The 13887-nt window shown below is 39.5% G+C and overlaps 1 protein-coding gene across 5 annotated transcripts in view; it reads left to right on the top strand.

Moving 5' to 3' along the window:
• Positions 1-13887, top strand: part of LOC100754769 (gamma-adducin) — a 112298-nt gene that overhangs the window by 77901 nt on the left and 20510 nt on the right. For 4 of the 5 annotated variants that reach the window (XM_027407035.2, XM_027407030.2, XM_027407031.2 and 1 more), the window contains exons 2-3: positions 1408-1619; positions 13103-13241. In XM_027407035.2, coding sequence (XP_027262836.1) covers positions 1425-1619; positions 13103-13241 — 334 coding nt within the window. In that variant the 5' untranslated portion in view covers positions 1408-1424. Of the gene's footprint in view, positions 1-1407; positions 1620-3392; positions 3529-13102; positions 13242-13887 lie in introns of those variants that run through there. The other variant, XM_027407036.2, reaches the window with a different exon arrangement.

Here is a 13887-nt window from a genome sequence, read left to right as displayed (position 1 = left end):
TCAATTTAGTGCTGTCTTGAATGTTTTCATTGCCCAAACCCTTTACAAGTAAGTCTCTACTCCAGTTCAGTGCTTCTCAAACTACCCCAGGAACTTTCAAACTCTATACAGTGACACTTTAGTGAAATGAAAAATAATGTGCTTGTGTATGATTGCCAGAAAAGCTTGTTGTTATATTGTGTGCTTGCTGCAGACTAGAGGGAGAAGGAATGGAGTAAACTCAAATACATTAGTCTTGATGGTATAAAGTTGTGCTACCCTCAATATCAGTAACAATTATGATAACAGAGTCGATTGTTCGTTTAACTTCTGAAAAGTTTTCATTGTGTCCTTTCTAAAGTATAAAGTGCATCTGCTTACGTGGTAGCCTGTCGACCTTCACAGTTCTGTCATTCTCTTGAGAAGTTACTGAATCATTTAAAAACCTAGCCATATGTTTTTCATACATCAGCAAGTTACACCCACTAAGAAGTTTAAGGGTCCTTGAGTGGGGCAAAAGTCTGGTCTGACATGAAAGCATGCGTTAGGGGAGATCCACTGACACTACTGAGCATCAGTCAGCAATGCTCACTATGCTCACCGTCTGTCAGCAATGCTCACTATACTCACATCAGTCAGCAATGCTCACTATGCTCACCATCAGTCAGCAATGCTCACTATGCTCACCGTCAGTCAGCAATGCTCACTATGCTCACCATCAGTCAGCAATGTTCACTATACTCACCGTCAGTCAGCAATGCTCATTTTACTTTGGGATATTTTGATCATTGCTTCCTTTAAAATATAGTTTAGTAGCTGGGCGTGGGTGGCACACACCTTTAACCCCAGCACTCAGGAGGCAGAGACAGGTGGATCTCTGTGAGTTTGAGGCCAGCCTGGTCTACAGATCAACTTTCAGGACAGCCTCCAAAGCAATACGGAGAAACCCTGTCTTAAAAAAAAATAATAATCAGTTTAGTATTAGATTATAGCTTTCTTCTTTTGTTATTAAGAAATATTTTTTAAATAAAAGGTTTTTGATTACATAAAAAGTTTTCCAGTATTTGTGGAGAAGCTGCCTTCTTCGATGTTTTAAGTGCTGGGCCTCAAACCCAGGGACATGATACACTGGGATCGTTCTCTCTACCACCGGGCCTCCGTCAAGCTACTTTTTTATGTATATGGGTGTTTTGCCTGCATGTGTATATCACGTATGTGCCTGATGCATAGGGCAGAAGAGGGACTGAAGTTGCAGACAGTTGTTAGTGGGTGCTGGGAATTGAACTAGGGAGCTGTCTCTCTAGCCCTTGAAGCTACTTTCAAAAGAAAGTTTAAGTGTCGAAAAAGTTTGAAGTTCTACTTGGCTCCTGTAAAATGTTAGTAAGGTGTTGTAATAAATGTCCTCCTGTCTTTGTTTTTACTATGTAGAGAACAAGAGTTGAAGCATGAGCTCAGACACCAGCCAAGCTGTGGTCACTACTCCTCCCCTTCCCAGCATGCCACACAAAGAGAGATACTTTGACCGAATCAATGAAAGTGATCCAGAATATCTTCGAGAAAGGAATATGTCTCCTGATTTACGACAAGACTTCAATATGATGGAGCAGAGGAAGCGAGTTACTCAGATCCTGCAGAGCCCTGTAAGTTGAAGTCATTATGAGCCTTTCTTCCTCTTTGGAGCCCACGATGTAACATGATTGGATAGCTTAAACTCCTTCAGGTGAAAGAAGAGATGGAGAAAGAGTGAGCTTTTGCTTAAAGGAAGAAAATAGAGTTATTTATAAACGGTGTGCAAACAGCTATTTCAGCAGTGTACGTTGTCTTTGTGTGTTTTCTCGGTGCAGTTGCTTCTAAAGGACAGATGGTTCTCCTGAATGCTTAAGTATAGCCAATTATGACCTTATCTGAACAGAGAGGTGAATATACTCAAGTCATGGGAACAAGCTAGGTGTATTCATGTGCATGTGTTTTGGGTTCCTTACTTCACACTCATAGCAGAACAGAAAGCCTTCAGGATTTTGAGAAGTTCTTTGCTTTGGCAGCCTATTGTTAATTGGTGAACATACTCTGCATTAACTAGGCTAAAAGTGGATTATAAATTTAACTTCAGCTGAAAATTTTGTCAACACAGCAGTTGATTTCATCGTATTGAAGTGATTTGTTAAATTTTTCCAGTGCTGTAGTAAAATTGCCCAGGTCACATAAAGTGATAGGAAATGATAGAATTGCTTGATTTGAGAAACAAAATAGATTTATAAGTTTATGCATAATAAAGATTGTAGGACTCTTAAGGCAGAGTTAGCACACATAGGCACATGGTATCTAGGTTAGGATTATATTAGGTTTCCAGTTTAGTTGCTAAAATAAGCACAGGCCATCCAGTGCCTGACGTGGCCTGGTAAGTCATTTTGTTATGTGCCCTTGTGAATTTAATCACAGGAGTAGAGTCCAAAGCCAAAGGGGAATTCCATTCCCAGTAATTTTGCTGTACCAGTGGCCTTGATGGAAGCATTGAAAACCAAGTGACAGAGCAGTGCAAGCTTTGAAGGTTTTTCTAAGTGCAGGGCCAGTTTAAAAGATCCTTTCAGATGAGCAGAGACTCACCAGAGAGATTTTGATGGTGGAGTGTGTGCTCATGCCTTACTGTACTCAGGCCTAAAGAGCCAACTCACTCTCCAAGTGATTATTGTAACCTATACTGTAAAATAATGGGGAAAAAATGAAATCAAGAGCAAATTTTATTCAGGATTGTAAAATATTGACCTTTTTTTAGGTTAAATGTCCCAGAGGATCGGTCAATTAAAATTTAAATGGAAAAAGTACTTAACTATTTCTATGCCATATTTTTTTGTTTTTTTAATATTCCTCAGTTAAAGACATCATAATTTTGAGGATATTTCACTTTCATCCTATGTATTGAAGCATTGTTATTTACACCCTGAAGAACTTAAACAATGGGAAGAGCAGGTGTAGGACATCATTCATCTCCTCACTTAAACAAGGGGCAGTTTTTACCAGAAAGAGGCTAAAATAATAATCATTTTTGAGTAGGTTTTTTTCTCTTAGAGCTTGCCTAATGAATTTTAAATTTTGTTCATGACAAATTTGAAAACATGTAAACTTTGCCTTCTGCCATGACTTGAGAGAGTGGTTTTTACTTTGCCTTTAAAGGGCCAGAAACTTTTCTACAAAGGAAACACACTGTAGACTTTATTAGTTATCTGTTGCCACACACATCATCCCAAAGCCTGACAGCTCAATGCAGCTAGCGTTCTTTTTACCTTACTGTTTCTGTGAGTCAGGAATTCAGAATCAGTCTAGCCGAGTGGTCGTGGCTCAGCAGCAGCTTTCCCTGTGAACTGCAGTCCAGATTCCTGCCCAGCCTGCTGTTATCTGGAGGTTTGGCTTGGGCTGAGGTGAATCACTTCTGTAGCTGTTTGCAAAAGACCACACAGCTCCTTGTCACATTGACCTTTCTTTAGGGCTGCTTGACTGGGTGTGTTGTGCATGTGGATGCCTGCCGCCACCTCCCAAGAGCTGGGATTAAAGGTATGTGCCACCACTTCTGGAGGGAAAATTGTCCACTCTGGTCAGTTTATTTTCAAAGCACCACAGCCTGCCCTTTAGCCAGGACTGATTTTCTAATTTTCTTCTTCTGATATCCCCCAAAAGTCTTAGCACTCCTTAGTTAATTTGAATCCAGAGTCTTATTCATCTAAATTTGGTTCAGGGCAGATAACGCTCGGAGAGTGGTTCCTTATCTGAGCTTATCGTGTGTAGTTCCTCTGAGTCTATTAACATAAAGAGCCACATTGCCTGTCCTTCTCCCTACACAGGTACAAGTAACTGTTAGAAAGTTTGGAGTTTGGGGATGTGAACTTCTAGGAGTTCCCTTGGTGCGAACTCAGCCTGCTGGTTACTGCAAGTGTGTCTGTCACCATGGCTCTTGATCCCACTTCTGACTCATACTTCCCTTTCTTGAAAAGCCGTTCATGTTTGCAGTTTTCTCAGCTTGCTTCCTTCTCACAGAGGTTTTGGTAATCCAAGGGCCTGTTTTTCTGTTGTACAAACCTTGTACTTTCCGTACAATTTACAGTGTTTCTGCCTCTATAATTCTTTTAAATTTTTTGTTGGTCTCCTGAGACTATTAGAGTCTATTTTATTAGACAAATTTATAATCAATTTAATTTTTAATCAATATAATTCATGTTTATAAACATGAATTAAAAACAGATTTATAAACTATCCAAAATCCTGTCATTTGAAAAGAGAGCAAATCAGAGAAACTAATAGAAGCAAAGTATACTTTTTAAAATTTGACTCTTATTGTATGCCAGGTACCTGATATGGATGTATAGCAATCTCTGATCCTCCAAACAACTCAAACACTGATATCCCTGCTTTACAAATGAATAAATTGAAAATTAGAAACATTAAATAATTGGCTGAATGTTTTATAGCCTGGTTGAATGGTAGGGTTGGAATTTTAGCCCAGGTGCCATTCTCTTAACCTATAACTACCATTCAACAATGAAAAAATTCCACTCACAAATCTTCTCTTATTTTACATCTTCACATTCTGTTGCTTAAATTAATTTAGCCCAGCCCAAGAAGAATTTCTAGGGATAAGACAGTATGGATAAATGCAAATATGTAAATTTGGATAGCAAAAATAGCACTTTATTCTTTCACCTACAATGAAAGAACAAAGAATTTGCCTAAAAGCTGTAGGTGTAGAAGAAATAAAAGAGAATTTGTCTTGCTTTGCCTTTCAAGAAAAGAAGTATTATTTCTTTCTAGTAATTTCACAGCTTTTTTCATATTTTATTTTTTTGTTTTTTAATGCTAGTGACCAGGGCCAGGAAGATAAGATATTAGTGGGTAAAAGCGCTTGCTGCACAAACCTGATGACCTGAATTGGATCCCAAGAGACCCAACTCCTGGTGTGCACCATGGCCTGCATCTCCCTGCACACACACACACACACACACACACACACACACACACACTCATGTGTGTGCACACTAATCTAGAAAGCAAATGTTAGTGAGTAAACTAGTTTAGATTATGATTTTATCAATGTAGGGCTGGAGGCATGGCTCAGCAATTAAGAGCACTTCCTTCTCTGACAGAGAATCATCGGAATTTGATTCTTAGCATCCACATAGGGCAGCTCACAACTGCCTGTAACTCCAGCTGCAGGGAGACCTAAATGCCTCTAGCCTTCATGGACACTTGCATATTCCTACACAGATACACATTATTAAAGATTAAAAATAATAAGTCAAGTTCTCCTTGACTAATGTACTCCAGGACAGACTGTTGGGTCTTGAGTGGTACTTCATCAAAGTTAAAAAAAAGCATATAAATTGACAAGCTAGCAGGCAATACACTGAACAGTGTGGGTGTTTAATAAATTCTGAATGCATGGGTAGATAGATATGTGAATAGTTAAGTGGGCTTTGAGTAATAAGCATTTGAATATCATCCAGCAGCCTTCTGCACAAACTGACTGCTTAATGTGGGCAACCGTCCTTGGTCCTAAGCCTGGCCGCCAGAGGAAGCGATTGGGCCTGCTTGGCACATGTGGGCTGTAATCTGTAAAACAGGAAAGTATGATGGTGTAGCTTAAACACCTTACACAAGTAGCGTTTTAAAATAACAAGGAAATATCTTGTGCTTATTTCTAACACAGAAGAAACTTTAAAAGCATTTGCACTTAGGATATGATTGATTGTGATTAAGGCCTAAGTGTTAATGGTGTGACCTGATCAGAGTAATTGGTCAGAATCACCATATTCTTTTTGGTCACTTGGGATGCCTAAGATGCAATTATTCTGTATAAACTTAATATACCAACTTGAAGAAAAGTTATTATTCTAACCTTGCTTTCATATTAAGTCAGTGTAGGGAAGACCATCCAGAAGGAAATTTCACTTGTTTATTTTTCTCCTCAACAGGACCAGTGGTGTATATTTCCAGTTGAATACATTTCTTAATGGAGAAATTCTAAGGCAGTTATTATGCTCTTAATCCTGCTTTAGGAGAGAGCTAATCTCATAATTGTAGGGTACCCCGGGGAGCAAGTCTGTGATTTCCCCACACCCTTGGACACACACACCCAGTTTTTTCCTCTCTAGTAATTATTATGAGGTACAATATCCAGACATGGATACTTAAGAGTTCATCTAATGTCTTTAACATTAATCAGTATTCTGTGGCTAACTCTCCTAAGGTTGATATTACTGGTAAATCTGCCTGTGTAGTTTGTTGTTGGTATGTAGCATTAGCTAAAATAATTGCATCAGGTCAGTTTCTTTTCCCAAATTGCTCTTCTTTTAGTATATGTGTGTTTGTGTAAGTGGGCAGGTGCTTGTGTGTGTGTGTGTGTGTGTGTGTGTGTGTGTGCGCGCGCGCACGCAGGTGTACAAAAGCCAGAGACAGCTTCAAATGTTGTTCACTGCCCACTTTTTTTGGCAGGCAGGTTGTGGGGTGGGTTCTCTCTTAACTGACCTAGAACAGGTCAAGTAGGCTAAGCTGGCTAGCCAGCAGGCCCCAGAGATCTCCTGTCTCCACTCCCCGGCAATAGGATTACACGCCTGTGCCACCACATCTGCTGTTGTCTAATGCTGTAGTAATTCTTTGGGAATTTCTCACCTACCCACAAAATTTTTTATCATAATGATCCCACACTTCACCCTAACTCTTTCTATATCTAACCTCATGTTCTACCCCTTTCTGATTTTATACCCTCTTTTTTATTTAACACATCAAGTCCAATTTATGCTGCCTGTATACACATGAGTGTGGGGCCCAACCACAGGAGAACCACAGGTCAACCTACCAAGGTCCATACTCTCAAGGAAAGCAGACTCTTCCCTCAGCTGCCATGAGTCCAGAAGACACTGCTTTACCCAAATCCTCTCCAGCCTCTGGCCCTTTGGCCCTTAACAGTCTCTCTCCCTCTTCCTTGATGTTCTCTGAGCCTGCGGGGAAGAGATGTGACACAGACATCCCACTATGGTTGAGCACTCTACCAACATCTATTGTCTGACTTTGACCACTGTGAGTTTCTTCGTTAACAGCCATCTACTGCACAAAGAAATGTCTCTGATGAGGACTGAGAACTCTATTAATCTATAGGTGGATACATATTTATAGCATAGTTTGATATTCGTTTATCAAATAACAGTAGTAGGCTCATCCCTGGGACCTGAGTTCCCTGGCCGTGGATTCTTGGTCAGATTTACAGTATCGGGCATGCATTTCCTTCTGTGGAACAGGCCTTACATACAAATTGAGAGCGTTTGGTCACGCTCCTAATAATCCATGCCGCTGTTGCACCCACGGCATGCCTTGTTACAGGGATTAAACTCATGTCTTCATGTTTGTGTAGTAGGCACTCAACCAACTGAGCTTTTTCTTTATTTTTGTCTATATTATATGAAATTTAATATCATGGTCTTCCTCAACAATGAAAGAAAATAAAAGAATTCAAGATTCAGATAAGCTTAATTCCCTAACTTCAGCATTTTAACCTAGGCATTATATACTGTACTGTTTTAGACTTGTATTTGATGAGAGGGCTGTTAAAACTATCATACTTTGGAGACAAACTAAGTTTTCAAATAGGACTTTAAGTTGCAACATTAAATGACTTCTTAAAAAATGTAAAGTGTCCAATGAAGTTGAAATAATTTATCATCATAGATGATAGAAAGTTTTTTTTCATTCATTACTCAAGAGGAATCAATCCTCCACTTAAGTGACAGACTGACACGACTGTTTTCTAAGTAATAACCCTGAAATAAATCTTTGCCATCCTTTACTCAAGTCAGGATTCTTCACTTTTTACCTAGGAAAATAAAAAGAAAACTTGGTATTTTGGTAACTGAGATAAACTAGACAGAACATCTAGACAAATGAAAGGCACACTGCTCTAATCATGAGCTCATGGTGTGGTAGCATAGGAAGACTAGGTTAGCAGTACAGATGTAAGACTATTTTATGCATTTGCTGTGAAAATAAAATAAAGCAACTAAAGTATGCAGGAGAGTGTCTAGTCCATTGTGGGTAAGTGATTTGTCAAGCGTCTGTCTTATTATTTTTTATCAATGAAAAATGGGGAGTCAGATATTGGAGTAAGAACCTGAATGATCAGAGAAGCTGAGAAGCCAGTGGTGACCTTCTATCACTTCTGTTCCTCCATCCAAAAGGGCTGAGATCTTCTCTCAGCCCCACCTTACTGCTTCCTGTCTCCTTTCTGTACACAGTCCTCCAAAACCTCTATGGTTGATTTTGGTTGTAATGGCTATCTCCACCCTCTGACTCAAAGCATTATTGTCAGAATGCAGTCAAAATACCACACAACAGTGTAAGTGGAGTTTTTCTCCCACCTGCCTATTCCCAAATACCTGGTGGCCACTTCCCAAATAGTTGACTTGGAGGCTTAATATTATTTATAAATGCTCGGCTGATAGCTCAGGCTTATTACTAACTAGCTCTAACATTTTTAAGTTAACCCATATTCCTATTTACGTTCTGCCATGTGGCAGTACCTTTATTAGCGTGGCATATTCATCTCTTGTTCCCTCTGCGTCTGGCTGGCAACTCCTGACTCCGCCCTTCTCCTTCTCATCATCTTTAGTTTGGTTGCCCCGCCTGTATTTCCTGCCTGGCTACTGGCCAATCAGCGTTTTTATTAAACCAATTTGAGTGAGAAATCTTTACAGCGTACAAGAGGGATTATTCCACAACCCAACAGTTTTATGGAAATTGTATACATAAATTCCTAAATGAAAGTACATGATATTTTTATGGTAATCCTTTGAAGATTATAGTCATGATGTCTTGGGTGATAGTCTAGTCTTTGAAGGTTTTAAAGATTCTGTCACTCTGATAGCATTCTGGCTTAATTGTACTGTTTATAGAATGTCACAAGCTCCAGTTCCTCCTTTGTTAATGTTCTTCTAAGGAGGAAGATACAGTTTATGCTGTGGGTTTGTGTGTATGTGTACATAAGTATTCTGTGTATCTGTTACTGGAGACTTAATAGTTGGCTCTCCCTCTTCAGAAGCCGTGCTGCCTGCGTATAAGCTAGCGTCCCATCGGGCTTGGATGAATGTTTGCTGTGCGAGGGAGACGTTTCGCCAGTACCCCAGGATTGCCGAATCCACCAACCTCCTTTGCTTTACCCACATCCAACCAAATGCTCACTGCAGGAAGGCCTACTCAGCATCTCTGCTCCCAGCATGCTTGCTGCCTTATATTTGGTTTCAGAGGCACACCCCAGCTCTGATAAAGTTAGGAAAAGACCCTCTGCCCCAGTGAAAACTCTAACTTCAGATTTTTATTACCTTTACTTACTAACTCTGCAGCCATAAGCAAGTCATTGCATACTTTAGGAATTTTTCATGTGTTCATGTCAATCAATGACAAAGACTTACTTTATTGATATATGATTTTTACAACATAAGAATGTGGCTAATGATTCATCTTAAAGACAAAGTGCTTTTATTCGTTTCTTTATTGTAATATAGGGTCTCACTACTATGTCTCTCAGGATGCCTGGCCTAGAATTCAGTATGTAGCCCAGTCTGTTCTCAAACTCAACATCCCCCCTGCCTCAGCCTTTTAAGTGCTTAGATTATAAGTCAATATCACCATGCCTGGTGCTTTTAATATTTAAAAGTTGAATAAGTTTAGTGATAATTTTTCTAAAATCAACTGGAACAGTTTATATTGTTAGTGATTGTATAGTTACTGCTGTTTTATGACCTAAGTAGTTATCTGAATAACCTTCCAAAAACACAAAACAAAATTGAGTTGTGAATATATGTGACAAAAACATAAATCTTTAGCTGTAAAAGAATTATCTTGTATTGTCAACCCTATGAAAAGGCTAGGATATGTTTATATACATTGAAAATAACTTTATAATACATAGAAGCCATTTAGACTTAAAGGGGACACTCCTTAACTTCAGAAGAGCTTTTACACCCTTCCATGGCACCATGGATAATCCAAAGTTTTAGAGTGGTGCTTACTACATTGTGGGTTCTATAGAAGTGAGAACTATTTTGATTTTTCAAGGCAAGGGTTCTCTTTATAACAGCCCCGACTGTCCTGGAACTTGCTTTGTTGCTGGCCTGGAACTCACTGAGATCTGCCTGCCTCTGCCTCCCGAGTGCTGGGATAGAAGGTGTGCATAACCACCCAATTGAGAACATTTTTACCAACCAAAGAAAACCTCGTCTGCATCCTTGCCCCTGACATTACTACCTGTGTTACTTAGGATAACCTCATGAAGCTGTATTGTCTCACTTAGCAAATAGTTGTAACTCTCTTGAATCTTGAAGCTATTATATCAGTACACTGAGCGGGTTTTCCTGATTCTTGTGCATTCCTTGGGAGATTAGATAAATTTTAATCCATTTCTTCTAGCAAATATGTGCAAGTTTATGGTTAATACCTTAACCTCATTCCTGGTTCTTACTGGCATCCTTGGGTTTTTTTTTTCTCATTAGCTTGACTTTCCTTGCCTATGTTTAAATTATTTTATTTTTGTTCATTTTAATCTATTGGCAGCTCCCTTAAAGGCTTCCTGGGAGAATAGAAGGACAAAGACACTAAATAAAACAGGCTGTGCCCCCTTGTCACAGCTAGCTCGTGCAGTGAGTGAGAGACATTGGAGCTGGCACTTTTTAAACTGAGTCAGAGAATATTAATTCTATCTGCTTTAAACTGAGGAATGTTTAAATGGCTTTATTTTAAAGGGAAGATAGAGTTTTACAAGAACAGATTGGCCTGTTACCACATGTCCAAGCTTTTTCTATAAAGTTCTATAGATAAATGAGGATGTCTGGAGCAGCTTTTCTTTCCAGCCATTAGCATGGTAAATGCTTACTCTACCATCTTTATAAGGGTGTCAGTTCCTCTTACACACAGCTCACATATTTTATCCATGGGGTCTTGGATGGAGTTTTCTAATAAATGTAGTATGTCTTAGAGGATTTTTATGGGGTGATTGATCTGGTTTCAATCATATATTTAAATGCAGTTACGTGTTTTATATAATTGTACTGATGATTTATATTTAACAAGCCTTAAATCTATCTATAATAGAAAAAACAATTATGTAAGCTGTTTCATGGACTCAGAATTCTAATATATATGGTGATTGTTAGCAGTTTTTAATTAATGCAAATATCCACCTGCCTTATTAGCAGAAAGCATAGCTTCTTCTTTTAGATTTTGTGTTTTTCCTGAATGATCCCAAGAACTTAAAAGCTTATACCATCCAGAGGGTCTCATCAGTGACTTGTCCTATCCATGAAGTGTGCTTGCCTGTGTGGGTGAGAGGAGAGTCTCCTCACCCCATTTCCACCCCACACTCTGCTGATAGAGCTGAAAGATAGTTTTCACTGAAGAGCAGGAGCTGCTTCTGGTGTCCTTTGGACCTGGATCCTGGTGTGGTCCCCATGCTACAATGGGAAGGATGACCCTCTCCCTGGTGTGGCCCCCATGGTACAGCAGGAAGGATGGCCCTCCTCCTAGGCTGAGATGTATCTCACAGTGACTCAACTTGTTCAGGTCATGATTGTAGAGTCCTCTTAACTATTGTTCTAAGAACAGAATTGAGTCAGGCCTGGTTCTAACATGTCACCCCTATTTTATATGCTTATACCCACATTTCCCCTTGTCATCATGGAATCCTATGCTATTATTAATTCATCCTTTAGGCATTACTACATCTCGGTCATATTTATCACTTTTTTTGAAATTTGCCTTTATGAAGAATGTGACTGCCATTGTCTAAAAGAGACTGACCCTTCTAAAGGACATTTCTCCAAGGCGTCTATACTGATACCATTATCTATCTGCCCTTTCCCACTCAAGTGCAAGGAGAAAACTGAATTTCATTTCTTACTGAGCTTCCTGCTGTGCATGCAGCAGTCTCAAAAAGAAGAGCAGGTTTGGAGTGAGTTATAGGAACTTTTATGTTTAAAGTAAGTGAAATATTCATGAGCAGGAGGATAAATGATTAACCTAACAGTTAAGTGGATTGGATGTGCCAGAAAGACAAGACCAACTTTTTAGTTAATTTGAAAAATTAGAAGTTTGAGATGATGAATCACGTTAACGGCTTGAGTTACTTGAACGGTTGAGAAAGTAGCTCCGTAGCAAACTGTTGGCCTGACATACATGTATCTCTAAGCTTAATTCCCAGTAATCTGCCCCCCAAAGTTAGACAAATAAAATTGTTGTTTGGTGTGCTTAGGATTTGACTTACATGTACATGTTTTCTGCCACCACCACTCCCAATAAAATGATACAGAGCAGGATATACAGACCCCCAGTTAAGCTTGTGATTTGTCTGAGAGGGCCTATTAGTTTAAATTATTGACATGTAAAAGAAGCTTTTTCTAATTTAAATTTAAAAAGAAAAATTAGCATGTATGGAACTAAACAAAGGAACTGCTGTGGAAATCATAAAATGAAAACCTAATTTCCAGTGTTTTAAAATAATTTTTGTCAAGCAGTGGAGGTACAAAATTTTGCCTTTAATCCCAGCACTCAGGAAGTAAAGGCTGGTGGATCTCTAAGTTCAAGGCCAATGTGGATCTCTGAGTTCAAGGCCAGCCTAGTCTCAGAGTGAGTTCTAGGACAGCTAAGGCCACACAGAAATGCTGCCTCGAAAATCAGCACACACACACTTTTTTTTTTTTTTTTTTTTTTTTGTCTGTGACTCCATAGCCAGAGGGGTACCACATTCACACAGGAACTAAATCACCTTAGCTGACGCAGCTTTAAAACAAGAAATGTCAGTTGCACTGGTTACACCTGATGCTCAGGATATATTGCTAACAGTTGTTTTATCTGTGCCTGTCTGCTAAGATATTATATCTCATTTTCTTTGAGATTAAGAATGCCTAATATTTTTTCTTCCTTAGGAGTGTCTTGCTTTTTCTAGTGCCTTCACTTGTTATTTTATGTATCGTATTTGATTATAAACAGCATAGGAAAAACCCTCAGAAGAGGTTTGGGAGAAAGTGTTCCTACATATAAGCATCAAGTTCTGTGTAAGATGGCTGTGCTCACGTGGTTGTTTTGTGTGTTACAGGCCTTTCGGGAAGACCTGGAATGCCTCATTCAAGAACAGATGAAGAAAGGCCACAACCCAACTGGTTTACTAGCCTTACAACAGATTGCAGATTACATCATGGCCAACTCTTTCTCAGGCTTTTCTTCACCTCCCCTGAGTATGTCAATTGTGATTTTGTTTTCTCTGCAGTGGAACACTACTTCTCTGGCTAGTTACTCTGATCAGAGTCAGCCCTAAAGTGTATGACATAGAGCTGGGTCTGGTGGCATAAGCCTACAGTACCAACTGCTCAGCAGCAGAAGCAAAGGGTCATAATATCAAGGCCAGCCTGGGCAAATTAATGAAGACCCTCAAAATAAAAAAGAGATCTGAGGATGAGGTTCAGTGGTCGTTACTATGCACAAGGCCATAGGTTCAAGCCCCAGTACTTTTTAAAAGCAACATCTGACATTTAGAATAGCATATTATAAGACATAGTCCTAACCGAGATAGTTGTATTTGAATTAACCCTGGAGACCACTCTAGTGGTTATTTTTCCTTTATTTTGGCTCACAATTTCAGAGCGGTTTCAATACATCATGGCAGGAAAGGCAAAACAACTCCAACTCTGGCTGTGAGATGGGAGCCTGAAGAAGAGCAGCTGCTCACAACACAGGAAGCAATGAGAAGAGTGAGCCTGTCCCTGGTAGTCTGCTTCTCACCAGCCAGCCCCTTCCATAGGCCGGACAGCCTTCACAATAGGGCACAGACTGGGGACCAAGTATTCACCACATAATCCTGTAGTGGACATTTCAGATTCAAAC

This window comes from Cricetulus griseus, chromosome 3 (genome assembly GCF_003668045.3).
Source record: "Cricetulus griseus strain 17A/GY chromosome 3, alternate assembly CriGri-PICRH-1.0, whole genome shotgun sequence".
Lineage (NCBI taxonomy): Eukaryota > Metazoa > Chordata > Mammalia > Rodentia > Cricetidae > Cricetulus > Cricetulus griseus.
The sequence above is the reverse complement of the archived record's forward strand: the minus strand, read 5'-3'. Positions and strand labels throughout refer to the sequence as shown.